General features: G+C 45.9%; 1 protein-coding gene across 1 annotated transcript; it reads left to right on the top strand.

The window, feature by feature from the left end:
- Window positions 1-3,711: 3,711 nt before the first annotated feature.
- GCM2 (glial cells missing transcription factor 2) lies at window positions 3,712-8,447 on the top strand. Its single transcript, XM_005434896.2, has 5 exons — window positions 3,712-3,753; window positions 4,980-5,232; window positions 5,636-5,748; window positions 7,214-7,339; window positions 7,566-8,447. Exons 1-5 carry the CDS (start codon window positions 3,712-3,714, stop codon window positions 8,445-8,447), a joined length of 1,416 nt encoding a protein of 471 aa, XP_005434953.1.
- Window positions 8,448-17,607: the final 9,160 nt, after the last annotated feature.

The following is a 17,607-nucleotide window of genomic DNA, read 5'->3' as shown; positions in this document are numbered from 1 at the left end:
GTTCTTTCAAACCAAGATACCAGGTAAAGTTAAAAGAATCAGTTAAAACCTGGGAAGGAGGATTGATAATCTTTCAACTAGATACATCTGCAGGAAACCTTATGCACAGAGACAGGTTTTTCAGTCCTTAAACTTCAGAGTCATATGCTGCATCGAAGCTACACGGCATTAAGGAACTAGGATTTTGCTAGGAGAGCATGAGAAGCGCCACCTTCGTACCCATTCAGCTGGACTTATTCCCCCCCTTCCCTCCTTTTGTCCTTCTTTCTCATCTCAAGGCACCCACTCTTGGTGCTCAGGACCTCCTTGACACAATGCACACTGCTAATGGCATCGTAACTCCTGTGGAAATTTCTAGAAGATCAATTCACAGCAAAATAACGTTTTAAAAATTCATCCAGCTTTTTCAAAGCCATTATTTTAACACTTGATGTTATTTTAATATAGTGTATGGCATCATACCCCTATGGCTAACTAGAAATCTATGCTTCACTGGAGGTACAGAGCTCAGATTAATCAAACTTCATTAATAATCTCTCTGTACAGGAATCTTGAGCAGCTGTATCCCTGAAAAGCATAATTACAAGGTAGGATTACAACATTTTGGACTGAGGACTCCTTGATATGACTCTGCTAACAGAGAGATGTTAACTGTTCCCTCCTAGCTATGCTAGATCCAGGTATTGCTCATTTTCAGCACTGGTGCATTTCTGCTACTACAAGTATTACCAGCTGAAATCAATATTGTGCCAGACGATAAAATGCAATTGCAAATTAAACACACCTGGTTGACTGTCTACCTAAAAAGAGACTTTCATAAAGAGCAGCCAGTTTTAAAATTATAAAAGCACAAACTGTTCATCATTTCTATTACTAAAATTGTATTTTGTTGGAGCACTTAAAATGCATTTAGAAATTCTATATCATTTCACAAACAGGACTCATCAAAATTCATCCTCTATTTCCACTGTCAGCTTAAAAAACAAACAAACAAAAAACCCCATACAACCACACCACAAAACCATAAGTCAGGTAATAAGTGAAGCCAAATGTCAGCTGCTGTATAATGAAAGTAATGCAATGAAAGTAAGTATTTTTTCCCATCAGCTCATGCAATATATTAAAAAAATATTTTTTTTTCCCCCCGTGGCCCAGAAGCCATCCTCAAGCTCTCACTTCCTTGGAGTTCTCTTCTTCACACAGGCAACCTTAAATCACATTAGTAACTTGTATAGTAAGATTAATACTTATCTTTTCTACCAGTCCTTGCTCAATAAACAAACTTTTCCCTTCTTGAAGATCGCTTTTAAAGTAGAGCTGAATACATTTCAGCAGCAGAGACACATTCTGGAATTCATTCCTGTCCAGCTCCTACAGAAACACAGGGCACCGTGCTGCATTACTCCGACACCTGTAGAGCTGGGCATTACAACTGTTCAGATAATTTATGATACTTGCCTTTCTCAGTGCTTTGTCTAGCTGGTTGAAGAGAGCTTTGCTGTATTTCTGGGGAGGTTCTACTTCTCTCTCTTGAAGCAATTCGCTGATTTTCTGAAACCCCTTCCCCTTGAAAGCGTCGGTGAGAAGCGATTCAAGCTGCAGAGGGAGGGGAAGCAAACCACTCACAAGCCACGTCAGCTGGCATTAAAGTGTTGCAGCACTGATGATGAGAAAATAACTAGTAGCACTATTTTTAAAGTTGTAGGCTTTTTATTTGGTTTTGCTTCATTCGTTTCTCTGCTTTCATTTTGCCATTACATCTGAAGGCGAAACATCAGTCTCTATCTCCAAAAGAGACAGGACCTTTCAAACCGAGTAATCTCAAAGGATGCTGATTAACAAGCAACTCCTTTAGTACACTCATTTTATAATTCTTACCATGTCCCGCAACTGTTACAATCGCTCTTTTCCCCCGTACTAACAAAAATATTAATGTGATATGGGAGGTGCAGCAGACCCCTTTCAATAAAAATTCTAGGTCACACCATATCCAGTGAAGACTACATATTTAAATATATATAACTGTTTGTAAGATAAAGCTAAAGATACATTTAAAAGATATTTACGTAGTCTTCCATCCTGGCTGCCATATCACCATTCACTTCTCTATGCCGTTCTTCACTTTTTTCTTCCTTTGAGAGAAAAAAAAGGGGGGGGGGGGGGAGACAACAACACTTTTCCTGTCCAAAAGCTGAAGACCGCTTACTCGCCCTCTCCCTTCCCAAAGGCTGGTTTTTCCTGCCTTAATTCCTAAGGAAAGTTTCAAATATCCCACACACACACCCCGCCGCATTCCCAGCCCCGATGCTCCTGGAAGCCCCCGCAGAAGCCGCCGCGGAGCCCAGCAGGTACCCCCCCGGCCGCCCCCCTCCCGGGCGGCGCCGCGCACCTGGGCCACGGAGCGGCGGGGAAGGACCCTCGGGGGCTGCCGGCCCCCCCCGCACCCCTCACCAGCTGCTCCTGGATGCGCCCGCGGCGGGGCTGGAGGGGAGACGGTCCGCAGCGCTTCCCGCAGCCCCAACTCCCCCCGACCAGGGATGGAGAGGAGGGGGGGATAAAGGGAAAAAAAAAAGCGGCTTTTCCCCCCCGCGCTAAATAAGCCGCAGCTGTGTGGGGGGCGGCCGTGGGCATCCCAGCCGGGCTGCGCCCTGCCGGCTGGGGGGGGGGGGGGGGGGGGGGGGGGGGGGGCACAGGCTGGTTTCTTACATCGCACAGCTAAAAGTAAAAAGTTCAGTAGGTTTTTTAGAGCGGGACCAGAGGAGATGGAAGTGAATGAGAAAAACCCTTCGGAACAGGTAGAATTGTTTAAAGGATTATAGCAACACCAGGCTTTCAGCGGTTTTGTCTCTGTGATGTTAAGCATGCTTTCATTTTTTTATTTTTTTCTGTTGCTCAGAGATAAAAGCAAGGTCCCCCCAAAAAGAACCCCAACCCACCCCCCCCCAAAAAAAAACCCCAAAAAAATACACCACAAACACACGACAACGCAAAAAAACCTACAAAACCCTTAAACCCATCAGCTCTTTCTTCCCAAAAGAAGAAAAAAATGATACCTATAAGTTACTAATCAGTTAAAACCTGCTGATCAACGAGATGGCGTTGACTCTTAATGTTGGGTTTGAACTTTTTCTCTCAGAAAAAAGCGTGGAGGGACAACGTGCCCAGTGACACCGAGCGCTCCGCTCCCACCTAAATCCAAAGAGCCGCCGTACACCTGCAGTAGGGGAAAGCAGGTTATTTTGTGCCTTTGGTTCCCTCCAGGGCCCCTTCCAGCTGCAGGCAGCTCCGAGCCGCCCTCAAAACCCGGCATCTGGGGCACCCCGGGCTGGCAGGGATGCGGACAGGGATGCGCCCGGGGGTGGGCACCCCGTGGGCACCCCCCGCCCTACGGCGGCGGGCGGCACAGCCCGGCTCCTGCCGGACGGGACCCAGGCCCTGCTGGAAGTTGCAGAGCTGACGAGCCCAAGTGCTGGGGGGCGGATTGGAGCAAGACCCCCTTGGCTACCCCGCTGCCTGCAGGGAACAGCAGCGGAACCTGCGGGGGAGGGGGGGGGTGGGGGGAGCGCACCCCCTGCCCCTCCCAGGTGCGGGGGTGAAGGGCGGTGGCGGCGCTGCCCCGCCTGCGGGGCCGGCTGGGACAGCCCCCCCCCCCCCCCCCACCTCCCGACGGCATAAAACAGCGGGAGTTGCCACCTGCAGTTGCTTCCTGGCATGAAGCTCACCTGGGACATCAACGACCCTAAGCTGCCGCAGGTACCGGGTTGGGGGGGTGTGAGGGACAAATGCTCAGCTGGCTGTAGCATGGGTCTGGTGGCTGGGGTGCCAGGGGAACCCCTCCTCCCAGCAAAGCTTCGTTTTACAGTTGCTTTATTTCTCCAGCACGTCTTTCCATGTATAAGTGGTTGGGCTGCAGTGGTCCTTACACAAGGAATTGTAATAAAAATATGGATTTGATAAGCAGCTTTGGCCAGCTGGGTATGAACTCCTCAAACAACTTTTTGCTCTGCTCTTTGGTCAGTTTCTCTCTCCTGCATTCACAGAACTGTTGAAAAGATGCTTGGCCTGAATATTTTCTGTTACTATCATTCAAGCTATCTAAATATTTTGTTGGTTTGTTGATGTGACACTTTATTGTCAGGGTCCACTCTGCTTTTCTCTAGTTGTGAGCTCCACATGCATTTTTAGTTCATAGCTTTTTTCACCTTAGAGTTTATTTAATTTTACAGAGCCTGTGCAATTATAGAATGGTTTAAAGCGGTAAGTGCTGGTAGTTTACATGCAGTCACTGGGATGGCTCACATGTGGTCCATCTCTGTGTTAAACGTGTATTATAGGAACTCTTTAATTACACTGCATTTGGAGTTTAAAATATTAGTAGTTCTTTTATTGTGCTTGTAATTATGTTTTTATAAGGAACTCCAGAAAGCCAGTGAAATCCCAAATCATATATTGAAAGTATATTTGTAATGGCAATTTATTTTTAGTTCTGACAGAGGCCTTATTCAGATGGCCATATTAGATGGACTTTAAGAAACCATTCCTTAGCTAAAATTTCTCTTTTCCAGCCTGCAGGTGCACAGTCCCACAACAAGAATTTGCATGAGCAGGGCAGTTTCTGTCCTGCCTGGGTGCATTGGTGGTAGCTTAGTCAGTACGTTTTGGTAACAAGGCTGATCTCTTACAGCTGGATAACCTTGCTGCAAAGAGGCATCTGTAACAACAGACCGTGTTGTTATGGATCACGATGCAAGAGAGGAAATGATCCTGACTTTAAGATGTGGAAGCTCAGGCTGCCTTTCCCCTTTTATAGAGCATTTCTGACTTCTCTTTCTGCTGCATGGGTAGCCACAGAAAAAGCCCTTTTTCCCCACTATGTGTTTTGTAACAGGGCAAAAACATCAGGTTGAGGTATCCTGCTAATATTCTCTTGCTCTCCCCCTTGCTGCCCTGCCCTCCCACCCCTGCTCACCCTGCTGCAGGAGCCCAAGCACTTCGATGCCTTCCAGGAATGGCCCGATGGCTACGTGCGACTCATCTACTCCAGCGAGGAGAAGAACGCGCAGAGACACCTCAGCGGCTGGGCCATGCGCAACACCAACAACCACAACTGCCAGATCCTCAAGAAGTCCTGCTTGGGGGTGGTGGTGTGTGCCCGGAGCTGTGCTCTGCCTGGCGGGGCCAGGCTGCAGCTTCGCCCTGCCATATGCGACAAGGCTCGGCAGAAGCAACAAAGTAAGAGGCACCCGAAGGGAGGGGGGATGCCCGAGGGACCTCATTCCTTCCAGCTGGGTGTGATTTCTAAATTGGGATCACCCTTACTTGCATGCAGACTAAGGCATAGTTGCAAAGACTTCATTGGATGCATTTATCTCTAAATTTCACCAATGTCTGTTTGTAAATACTTAAGGGAAAATGGGTCTAAAATACTCGAACCCGTTGGCATCATACCAAGTGTGCAGCTCTAGTTCACATCATTCCTTATGCTTGGTGGTCTACATCGTGTTTCCTTGGACATCATACTTCGATTTGAATTTCAGTGAGGGCTGATCATATTGCCCTTGGGCTCAGTTTACTCTTGAACACTGTCCTCACCTTTAACCAGTGGCTTCAGAAGTTTCTTTCCCTCTGTTCACAGAGAAAGCCTGCCCCAACTGTAACTCAGCCCTTGAGCTGATTCCTTGCCGAGGACACAGTGGCTACCCGGTCACTAACTTCTGGAGGCTTGATGGCAAAGCAATATTTTTCCAGGTAAAAAGCATGCATACATATGTGCACACATGTACATAAATTATATAGAGTGAGCAGAGAGATTTCTCCTTGTTGTTTTTGTTTTTTTAACACCAAGCATGGCGAGCACTGGAGTTCTCGTCCATGACTGAATTCCTCTGTAGTACAAGCATCTCAAGAAAAAATAAAACAGTAACATTTGGCTGTGTCTTTAAAAGCGGTACTTGAGAGTTAACTATATCCAATTCGAGCATCATTATTGATGCCTAAAATTCTCCTGTTCACAGTACACAAATATGGACAAAAAGGTTGTCCTGCATGTCTGACAACTGAGTCTCACCAAGGACCTAATACTTATTTCCTATTAAAATGAATAAACAGGGAAAGTAAAGCTTTACTTAAATTGCACAAGCTGAAATTTGAGAATTCTATTTCATGTGAAAACAACCTTTCAGTTTTAAGAGGATTTAAAAATTTGCCAGAAAAAAAAGGAAATTTAGAAAGCTAAAATCTGAAATTTCATGTTGATTTTTTTTTGTAATATTAGGACAAAAATTTCACACAAAGCTTCTGTTTTATCAGATTACATTTTCTGCTGGATGGTGGGTTTTTTTTTTTCCTCAGCCCACACAGTGGTGAATTCTGTTGTCCAGTCAGTAAATGGAAGCAAACTGTCCACCTTTCCAAATACTCACCTGTAGTATTATTATTCTTCAGATATTCCATTAGACATGTGAGAACTGAAGATTTTTACCATCGAAACGTTGATAAAACCTTGCTTAGAAGGTAATTTCTGTTTGAGAAAGGCCAGCATTTTAAGAACAATATTAACTTTCCTACTTTGTGTTAGGGACTATATGTAGGTCCATTCAGGGCAATGTCATGGGGAAGGACATGCAGACTATAGAGTTTCATCATATATTGGTGTAGCTTTGGATGCACAGATCTGCATACCCACAGATGTTTCAATAGCAGAGCATCTTTGAGTAGCTTTCCAGGAGATACTTTTCAGTCCTATTTAGGAGTTGTTTATTGGTTTTAGAGTACAGAACACTTTTCATCTGGTGGCATGAAACCTCTTTAAAACTTATTTATGCTATTTTAGCAATGGCTTTTATAAAGTAGAACAGCTATCCTAGACTGCAGAAAACCAACTGAACCAGATTTATATTTTTTTCCCTTGGTTCTAATTAGTTACTGCCAAATGTCACACATAGGTAACACCTTTGCTTCATCAGCTTTGCAGTAGTCACTGACTTCTCCCTTACTTTTTCCTTCTACCTACCTGCAAATCATGATTTATTGCATATATTTATTTTTACATTTAATCCCTCCTTGTTTAGTTTTCTCCTCCGTGTTCTCTCCGTGTTGGTTCTTGTGCCAAACCACAGGCCATGTTGTGGCTACCTCTCATCCTACTTACTGCATTTTCTCTTCTCTTACCCCATTTTAGTTTGCATCTAATTCTTTGTTAATTCTAATTTAGGCTAAAGGAGTCCACGACCACCCCAGGCCAGAAAGTAAGTTGGAGGCAGAGGCAAGACGAAGTGCAATTAAGAAGCAAATGTCCTCTTTTCACCTTTCCCAGAAAAAGAAACCTCTAAACACAGAGGTAAGTCAGTCATTAGTCAATTAAAAAGGTGTCATAAGTGAAGATTTTCAGTCAATTAAAAAGGTGTCATAAGCATGTACTGGGGATGCTAGAGCAGAAGAAAACTTTATGCCATGCTACGTCTGTGCATCTTGGGCTGAAATGAGCAATGGCACAAGTGTTGAGACACATACGTGTGTGCAGGCAGTTGATCCCTGAATCTCAAAGATCTACTTGTCCTTGTCAGGCAGGAAGGTACCACGACAGTGGTGGCTGCACCAACAACCTACAGAATCTGCCCTGCATGGATGGCCCAGAACGGGTCGGTATCGTCACAGACACCAATTTTTCAATTCCAGCCCAGCCTTACCCTTCGCTGCAAAACACCGACCTCTACAAAGCATCTTATGACTCCGCCAGCTTCCAAGAGGATCAGCTATCACCATACCCGAAGTGCCCCAATCCAAAGATTTACGTGCCCAGGCCACCCAGCTACGAGTTTGGAGTTCCTACTTTTATAGGCTCCGGCCCCTACCCGACGTTTTACAAAGACCTGACAAGCCCTGCCGTTGATGCGGACCCCCTCGGTCTGACTGGATCTCACTGCAGTGCTGCGACTGCCCATGACAAGAGCTTTGATACCCCTGGTAGACATTACGGACTGAAACCAGCTTGGGGGAAAACTGGCAGCGGAGACCGGAGTGACTACGGACAGATGCAAACAAGCACTAACTACCCTTACTGCGGTGGTGACTACCCCTGCCGGTACGGTCCCAGCCCCTCCCCCATAGCCCCACCACTGCAAACAGTCATCACAACCACCACCAAGGTGTCCTACCAGGCTTACAAGCCAGCCACGCTGAAATACAGTGACAACCTCTGCGAGATGAAAAATCTTCAGAGCTATACCCACATGGCAGAAAATGTCTCGGGCGCTATCTATTCAGGGATGAAGATTCAGGAAGACTTTGGGATGATAAAGTCCGCGTTGCTCTACCAGCATGACCCAGGCCCCACAAAGTCCAAACCGGTGGAGAGTGTGGAGACCTATCGGTATGGGCCAGTGCTGGGGAACAGCTACGCTGAGCATGAAGGCCAGACCTTCAGGTTTGAGAGTACTGAATATTGATTACATGGCAAATACGTGCAAATGGGAAAACATATTCTTGTGCTAACCACGTGCATGCTAAGCTTGGTGATTTGGGATTTGAGGAGAGGTGAAGCAGCAGTACACCACAACAGCTTATTCCCCAAAAACGTCTTTCTGGAGCTGTGCTGAGTGAAGTATATCCTGCATACAATTTCAAACCAGCCCCTCCAAAATCTCTAAAAATGGCATGAGGAGCTGAGCCCCTAACACCCTGGGAGCAGGCAACGTGGAGGCACAGCACCTCTGGAAGTCAATACCCTCCTCTGACAGTGGGTGCTGTCCCCTTATAGCCACAACTTCTGCCAGATGCCTCAAGCTTTGAGAGAAAACAGTCCATCTGTAAGAAAAAAAGTTTGTTGGGTAATGGAGGAAAAAAAATTAAGGAAGGTGGCTATAGATTATAGTCAACTGAAAGAAATGACAGAAAATGGAAGGAATAAAAGCAAGACAATTTGCAGAAAAATTTACCTGAATGGTCTATTCACCTGCTATGATGCATTTGAGGTATGGAAAGAACATCTAGGGTCCTCTGAAATAAATGAAAAACCTGCATGCTGACTTCGTGTTTCTTTTTGATCCCCTGCATCAAGAGTACAGACTGTCCAGCCTTTCTGTGCAAAAAGGAGAGCCCAGGTATAGCCCCATTGCCCCTGAGAACCACTCCCCTGCAACACTCAACCTGGAGGCAAGAAGGCTCAGGTGACCCCCCACAAGCATGCCCAGCATCATGTGGCTGTCAGGGTTAACGTATGTGGTCCTGAAAACCATTTGCAGTGAAATTGTTTTTTATCTAAAGGGGTCTGGCAAGCTGGTCAGACCAGTACTGCGCAGGTACTGCTGCAGAAATGTGCTTTACCTGTAAATACTGCTCCATCCTGTCTAAAATGCAACATCCCAGCTGCTTAGCAGTGCAGGTCAGCATTGAGTGCACCTTCCCTGGCTGCCTTTTTGTACTGCACCTCTATTAGACCTTTCTCCTACTTCCAAGGGACTTCACCTAGCCATTTTTCTCTCTGCAATGGTAACTCCCCATGACAGCACTGTTCTGGAAATGAAGCAACCAACAAAACTGAGAGGTCAGAAAACAAAATTTCCAGACTCCCTCAGCTAAACAGAGAACACATAAAGACTTGCATCCCAAAATTCTTAGCTAATTGAATTATGTCTTGATTAAGCTAGGAAGAAGAAGAAGAAACTGAGGAGTACTGCTGGTTTACAACCGGGATATTTTGAAAGCTGCCTAGTACTGGGGAATGGAACCCATCCCCAAACTGTGCATGCTGAGCAAGGGAGCTAGGTAGACACAGGGTCAGGGTTATAAAATTTATTATTAAGTTACCAAGTATCTTTAACTTTTGAAGTTAAATTTCAATGAAGGCATTGAAATATTTAAAAAAAAAAATCTGGTTTATGTATATTTTTGTTATGTAATAGCATGCTACTGTACCCTTTCAATAAACTTGAAATCATGGTTAAAAGCAAAGCACCATGAAAGTTAAGGTGAGCAGCTGGCTAGTTGGTTTCAACACACAGAACCTTGTAATGCTATCATCAAACTGGCAAACAAATCTTACTTGCAAAGCGTAGTGCACAAATACGCAAGTTTTTAAAATAATTATTTCTGGTGTAGTATATTTTTTTTCATTTTGTATTTTTAAGAAAACAATGTGTACAGTCTGATCTGTGAAATTGAGCCCCACAGGAATTTAGCTAATAGCATCCTGTTTCGGCAGTGGATTGGTCAGCACTTTAAAAATTCAAGCCATGTGAAGCTGGAATTTACAAAAAGACTAAGTGAATTCATCTGCAGCTAGCTTACCTTGTTTTTTAGGGTACTTGTTGTATACCTGACTTGGCTTTTGTTAAACTTTTTTGGCAACTTTATTACCAGGTGTTTTAAATTACTGAGAAGAACAGATTCAGGTGAGCAACATCATTTTCAGAATTAGCCCACATACTAACCTTAAAAGAAAAAAGGTTACTACCCAGAAAGACTGGTGCAAAGTTTGAGTTTAGGAATGTAAACAGCTCTGCCTGTTTACAGAATGGAGCCTTCTCATCTGTACTCCAAAACGTATTGAAGCATTTGGCATGTAGAATAAAAATCAAGATTTACAGCCCTCTAAGTTTAAAAGAAAAAGCAATATTTTGGAGGGGAATGAGGCCAAACCAAATGACTAAAAAATTTGGAAATCAGGGAAGATGAGAAAGTCAAAGACAATTTTAAAGCTGCAAGTTGCTCCATTTAATATTGATTTTAGAGGAGTTGGAAAACCACAACTCAAGCTTCAAGTGTACTAAAACATTCAGATAAGCTGTGGGGGTTTTGTGCTGTTAATATTACTGGTATAAAACTTGTCACTGTAGCTGTACGCTTAAATCTTTATGCTATGCTTTTAAACACAGCCTTTTAAGCAGAACTTTGTACATCAGTTAAGAAAACTTAGCCAATTCTGTTAAGATGCTACTTTTTGAGTGTGGACTTATTTCTAATAGATGTGACAGCTGTTTAAGCACAGTAAAAGCTATGGTAGCGATGATCTCATTGCATCATCTGTAGCACCAGAATGAATAAAACCACTCTAAAGGTTATTGCTGCCTGTCTTTGCTTTGCTGCCTTTCATGCACAAGTGTCTGGGACAAGTTATCTTTACGTTACATTTTTTCAGATAAAAGACCAGATGGATAAAGTCTAGTGCTGTACATAGTTTTGTCTCCAAGACCTATAAATGTAAAGGCGATGCGAGCTTCTGTAACAAAAAAAAAATGCTGAAATCTAAATCCTCCTTTATATAGGGTTTATATAGCTGCAGGATTGGCTTTAGAAGAGTGTTTCTCAAGTGAAGCAGCATCCTGAAGAATGATGTGCTCTGTTTGGTCCCTAAGTAAGCAGCTTCTCTTCCATTAATCACCACTTTCAAGCCTGGTTTCTGGTCCCACCTTGAGCATATGAGAGGAGCCTCTCGCCAGCCTGCAGCCTGTGCTGCGGCAGGCTCCTTCATCTAACAAATTCCAGTTGTTATGGCAAAGTCATAGAGGGAGGGAGGAAAAAAGTGCTTTCAAACTTTGGCCACCTGTGGCTCCAGCTTCATATGGACTACAAGGGCTCTACTGAAGTAAAGTGCCACCTGTCCCCATGCTGAGGCTGCCCTTTGTACCAAACCAGCAGCCTCTTAACAGCAAAGTTTAAAAGGTCGAGTGCTGAATGGATGCTTCCCAAAGACAAGAGGCCGCGTGACAAGGTTTTTCAATGCTGTACCCACCAAGTGCAGCCATATGTCACATATCCGACAGGTGCAGCTACACGTGGGCATCGTTCCGTGGTCCCATCTCTTCCTGCTGGGAGGACAGAGCCTGGCACGCTATCCTGTTCCATGGCTACCTGTGTCCACCCAGTCCTGCCCAAGGTCTCCGGGGAGAGTCTGAGCAACCTGCCCAGCCCTTGCTCCTCTTCCGAAGGCAGGTTACCTCTGGGCTTTTCAAATACACTACATGCTGCAAACAAGGTGTGCAGAAACTTGGCTGCCTTGGGCTTACTGAGCTTTAAGTCGTCAACCTCCTTGCTTTGGGGTACAGATTAGCATCTTTAAAGACAGAGACAAGATTTCCTCTGAGCTCCATGGGTGGGAGTCAGAGCTGTTCTGTAGATGCTGATGATGCAGCAGAGCAGAACCTGATTTCTGAGACTGGTTTGGGGTTTTTTTCCTGAGGGTTTTCTGGCATTTTTTCTGGATTTCTAGGGTTTTCCTTTGTGTCTTTCAGGGGGAAGCTATCTGACACAACCAATCCGCTCCCATTCACAGAAGTAGATCATGTTTCTGAGAGACACCGTTTAGCAGGATGCACAGTGCAGTTCCAGGGATGCATTCAGGAAAGTTCATGTCATTCCCACCCTCATCAGTAGCAGTCACACGCAGATAAAAAAGGAGAACTGGGTCATTTAATGTTGGAGTAGTACCTCCCAACACACAGAGTGAAAAGTTCGTCCAGGTCTGTTAAAACCCCTCGGCCTGAGGAGTAATGAGACCGGTGCACAGTGGTGTGCCACATCTGGATAACTGCCTTCAGTGTTCTGGCAGCATAAACCTCTGACTGCCGCTCACAAGCAAAGGGAGGGTGAACTGGTTACTGCTTTATGTCGTGCTGCAGTTGGGATTGTGCAAAACGGAGAGTGCCTTTCAACACCACACCTCTGAGGGCTCTCGAGTCCATACGCAACGCAAAGATCAGTGGGATGATACAGATGCGAGTATTGCACAGAAACATCGCTCGTTTGGCTCAAACTTGTCCAAACAAACAGAAACCAAACAAAGTTTACACAACCCCTATTAGCTTCAACGTGCATGCTGGCACTCGCCATGGCATTTGGGAGAAGGCAGTTTCAGGTACTTAGGCTAGCATCTGAGCAAAGCATCAACACCTTTAAGGACCATAACCAAAGAAGGTTCTTTCAACAGAAAATTAGCAGTGGGGCTGCTCGTGGTGTTGTGTAAAATGAGCAGGGAAGCAGGTGCATGGGGATGTTCTTGGAGGTCCTTTCACAAGGCTCACAAATGTCGCTGCAGTTGCTGGGTCTCTTTGTTAGCCTGTTGCCTTTCCCTCAGTTTCCTGGTTCATAGCAAGAGCACAGCACAGCACCTCTCTCCTGTCTTTGTGACAAAATGAAGTGTGAAGTGACTGGGTTGAAGTGCTCGTCCTGCAACTCCGCACCATGTTGTAGTTTGGCTTAAACACTGGCAAGTTCTGTCTTCAGCCTTTCTGTCTTCATGCGTGTGAAATGTTTGGGGAGTGTTACAGAAAGTACCAACAACTGACAGACACAACGACCCAGTAACAGAATTTAGACTTAGCGTTGCACCTGTGCAAAACTAACCCTGGAATTATTTAAACATCAGACCCCTTGCTTGCGCCACATCTCTTATAAATGACTGTAATTGGAGGAGAAATGCCCCAGAAGCAACCAAGAACGTTGTTCCAGGGTCTTCCCAAGCAAAAGCACTAAAACAGCTGTAGCTTCCTTCCCTTCCATGGTCTAATCTCCTTGGAGAAGTGATTACAAACCAGCCTTACAGGCCACGTAACGCTCGGGTACGCAAGCACAGCAAGATGCCAGGAAGCCTCATATTAGTGCCCCAGACCTGCAGGTGAAGGTGGCTGGAGGGGTATCTGTGGGGCTGGTGGGGTCCATCCTTCAGAGAAAGGGAAGAGCATCTCCAGATATAGGCTTGCCAAGCTGGTAAGGGGGGTTTTAAACTAAGGTTGCCAGGGGAAGGGAATCTCAATCCATCCCACTCCTACCAGTTTGATGCCCATGCCAGCAATACATGCCCAGAGCTTGGAGAAGGATCCCAGGTCAGCCAGAGAGCTCCTGAAGAGTAGTACAAAGAAATTCCAACCACTCTAGCCAGTAAGTCAGCTTCATCAGGGGCCCAGCTTCAATGCCTCTATACAAACACGTGTAGCATGGGGCATAAACAACAGGTAAAGGTGTGCACACCCCTGCAGGGCTATGATCTTGTCTTCATGACGACATGGAGGGATGACTCCTCTGACTGGAGTGTTGGAATGGAAGCATACGAGCTCTTTAGGAAGGGGAGACGAGGAGGGGGTCTCACCCTCTGTGCCAATGACCAGCTGGAGTGCATGGAGCTCTGCCTGGGGACGGGTGAGGAGCTGGCCGAGAGCTTATGGGTCAGGATTAAAGGGAGGGCAGGGACAGGTGACATTATAGTGGAGGTCAGCTACAGGCCACCTGACCAGGAAGACCAAGCAGATTAGGCCCTCTATAGACAGATACGAGCAGCCTCACATTCAGAAGCCCTGGTCCTCATGGGGGACTTCAACCACCCCAGTATCTGTTGGGGTACAACACAGCAGGGCATAAGCAAACCAGGAGGTTCCTGGAATGCGTTGATGATAACTTCCTTCCCCAAGTGATGGAAGAGCCAACGAGGAGAGGTGTTGTGCTGGACCTTGTTCTCACCAGCAAGGAGGGGCTGGTGGGGAATGTGAAGCTCAAGGGCAGCCTTGGCTGCAGTGACCACAAAATGGTGGAGTTCAAGATCCTTAGGGCAGCAAGGAGGGTGCACAGCAGGCTCACTACCCTGGGCTTCAGGAGGGCAGACTTTGGCCTCTTCAGGGGTCTGCTTGGTAGAGTACCAATGAGATAAAGCCTTGGAGGGAAGAGGGACCCAAGAAACTCTTTAATATTAAGGATCACCCCCTCCAAGCTCAGCAGCAATGCGGACCAACAAAGACAAAGTCAGGCAAGAACACCAGGAGGCCTGTGTGGGTGAACAAGGAGCTCCTGGACAAACTCAAGCACAATAAGGGAGCCCACAGAGGGAGGAAGCAAGGACAGGTAGCCTGGGAGGAACACAGAGGAATTGTCCGAGCAGCCAGGGCCCAGGTTAGGAAAGCTAAAGCCCTGATAGAATTATATCCGATCAGGGACGTCAAGGGCAACAAGAAAAGCTCCTGTAGGTGTGTTGGTGATAAAAGGAAGACTAGGGAAATTATGGGCCCTCTCTGAAAAGAAACAGGAGACCTGGTTACACAGGACATGGAGGAGGCTGAGGTACTCAATGCCTTTTTGCCTCAGCCTTCACTGGCAAGTGCTCCAGCCACACCACCCAAGTTGCAGAAGGTAAAGGCAGGGACTGGGAGAATGAAGAATGACCTACTATAGGAGAAGATCAGTTTTGAGACTATCTAAGGAACCTGAAGGTGTACAAGTCCATGGGACCTGGTGAGATGCATCCATGAGTTCCGAGGGAACCGACGGATTAAGTGGGTAATACTGCTCGTATTTGAGAAGTTGTGTCAGTCTTGTGAAGTTCCCACTGCCTGGAAAAGGGGAAACATAATCCCCATTTTTAAAAAGGGAAAAAAAGAAGACGTGGGGAACTACAAGCCAGTCAGCCTCACCTCTGTGCCTGGCAAGAACATGGAGTAGATCCTCCTGGAAACTATGTTAAGGCACATGGAAAATAAGGAGGTGATTGATGACAGACAACTTGGCTTCACTAAGGGCAAATTGTGCCTGACAAAATTGTTGTCCTTGTACAATGGGGTTACAGCATTGGTGGATAAGGGAAGAGCAACCGACAACATCTACCTGGACTTGCACAAAGCATTTGACACTGTCCTGCATGACACTCTTGTCTCTAAACTGGAGAGACATGGATATGACAGGTTGACCACTTGATGGATATTGGCTGGGTGGCTGCACTCAAAGAGCTGCGGTCAATGGCTCGATGTCCAAGTGGAGACCAGTGATGAGTGGCATTCCTCAGGAGTCAGAATTGGAACCGCTGCTGTTTGACATCTTTGTTAGCAACATAGACAGTGGGATCAAATGCAGCCTCAGCAAGTTTTCTGACACCACCAAGCTGTGTCCTGCAGCTGACACACTGGAGGGGACGGATGCCATCCAGAGGGACCTTGACAGGCTTGAAAGGTGGGCCTGTGTGAATTTCATGAAGTTCAACAAAGCCAAGTGCAAGGTCCTGCCCATGGGTCGGGGAAATCCCGAGCACAAAGACAGGCTGGATTGAGAGCAGCCCTGAGGAGAAAGACTTGGGCGTTCGTTGATGAGAAGCTCGGAATGGCCCAGCAATCTGTGCTTGCAGCTCAGAGAGCCAACTGTATCCTGGGCTGCATCAAAAGAAGTGTGACCAACAGGTCGAAGGAGACGATCCTCCCACTCTACTTAATTCTGATCAGACCCCACCTGGAATCCTGTGCTCAGCTCTGGGGCCCCCAACACAAGGACATGGAGCTGTCAGATCGAGTCCAGAAGAGGGCCACGAAGATGATCAGAGGGCTGGAGCATTTCTCCCATACTATCATTCTATGAAATTGGGTGGCAGCACCAGAAGAGGAGGAGACAGCCCATCGCTGGGAAGGGGCAGCCATGGAACAAGGCTAAGCTGAAGAGAGGGAGAGGAAAGGACATGAGGGCATGGGGGGGGACATCACAGGGCAACTGCTGCACTGTTTCCACTGATGGTGGAGAGGTACTTCCATAATCTACATAATGTATACATGTAATGGTGTTCAAACTCACCCTTACAGGTGAAGACATGGTTAAATGCTTTGCTACATATGCTCAACTCCTGTTGAATCTCTGCCTGAATTCTGCCTGCGTGGGTGATGGTACCTTCTCCCTTCTCACGTCCAAGTCTCACCTTTGAACTCCACTTTACCCGTGAGGTGCCTCTGATGCTTTATTTCAATAAAGGAAGTGGGCATATTCTGTTTCAGAAAATATAACCTTGTTTTCTTGTACTTATTTCACCAAACTAGGTGTGAGTGGTCAAATCCTTTGGATTCCAGGAAACCAATTCCCACAGCCCCACGTTCCACCCAGTTGACTTGAGGTAGAATCAATTAATCTGTCAACAGTGCTTAAACCGTCATGAAATTACCGTGCCAGTTAATGAGGAACAGGGAGGGGAAAAGAAAAAAATATCCTTCGGACAGCTTCCCGCGTTCACCCAGCAAGCCTGAGCTGCCAGCCCAGTGAAGCAGAGCTGAACCTGAATTTCTAAAACAATTTTCTGCCTTTCTTTCCGTGGTGCCACTAGTAGTCACCGTGTTGGAAAGATCTCCTCCCCTTGGCCCTTGCTCTCAACAAATATTAAAAATTAAGAAGTTCATACTCATGTTGAGAATTAAAGCTTCAAATGAGACTTCAATGCCAAAATTACTCTCTACCTCAGACATTAAATATGCAATTTGTATTAACCGTAACTTCCGTACGCACTGGGGCAATGGGGGTTACAAAGGACCATGGACAGACTTCATGACTATAGCAGAAATACGTATGTATTTTAGAATACATATAACATTCAAAGTTGTCGTCCCCACATCAATATTAGCAATGTGCATTTTAATAAATAGCTTACAATAAATAATTAAAAACAAAAAAAAAAGCTAGGGGAAAAAAACTTCGGATTTCATTACACTTATGAATATTAGAGAAACTAACTTCTGTACAAATCCTAAATAGGTGGTGGCCTGGCTGGTGGCTCCATCTAATATATAATTAGCATTACTACTAATAAAGGTAGTAAGGACACTCGGGATGCTCGCGTGTCCCACGGTGCCACCTTCAGGAAACATGTGACAAGGCTCC

This window comes from Falco cherrug, chromosome 3 (assembly GCF_023634085.1).
Source record: "Falco cherrug isolate bFalChe1 chromosome 3, bFalChe1.pri, whole genome shotgun sequence".
Classification (NCBI taxonomy): Eukaryota; Metazoa; Chordata; class Aves; order Falconiformes; family Falconidae; genus Falco; species Falco cherrug.
Note: the sequence above shows the minus strand (reverse complement) of the source record. Positions and strands in the feature narration are given on the sequence as shown.

Excerpts from the sequence above, each read along its gene's own strand:
- GCM2 (XM_005434896.2), top strand. The coding sequence starts at position 3,712 with ATGAAGCTCACCTGGGACATCAACGACCCTAAGCTGCCGCAG. Across the intron at positions 3,754-4,979 it reads ACGACCCTAAGCTGCCGCAG|GAGCCCAAGCACTTCGATGC; the intron begins GTACCGGGTTGG and ends ACCCTGCTGCAG. Across the intron at positions 5,233-5,635 it reads GGCTCGGCAGAAGCAACAAA|AGAAAGCCTGCCCCAACTGT; the intron begins GTAAGAGGCACC and ends CTCTGTTCACAG.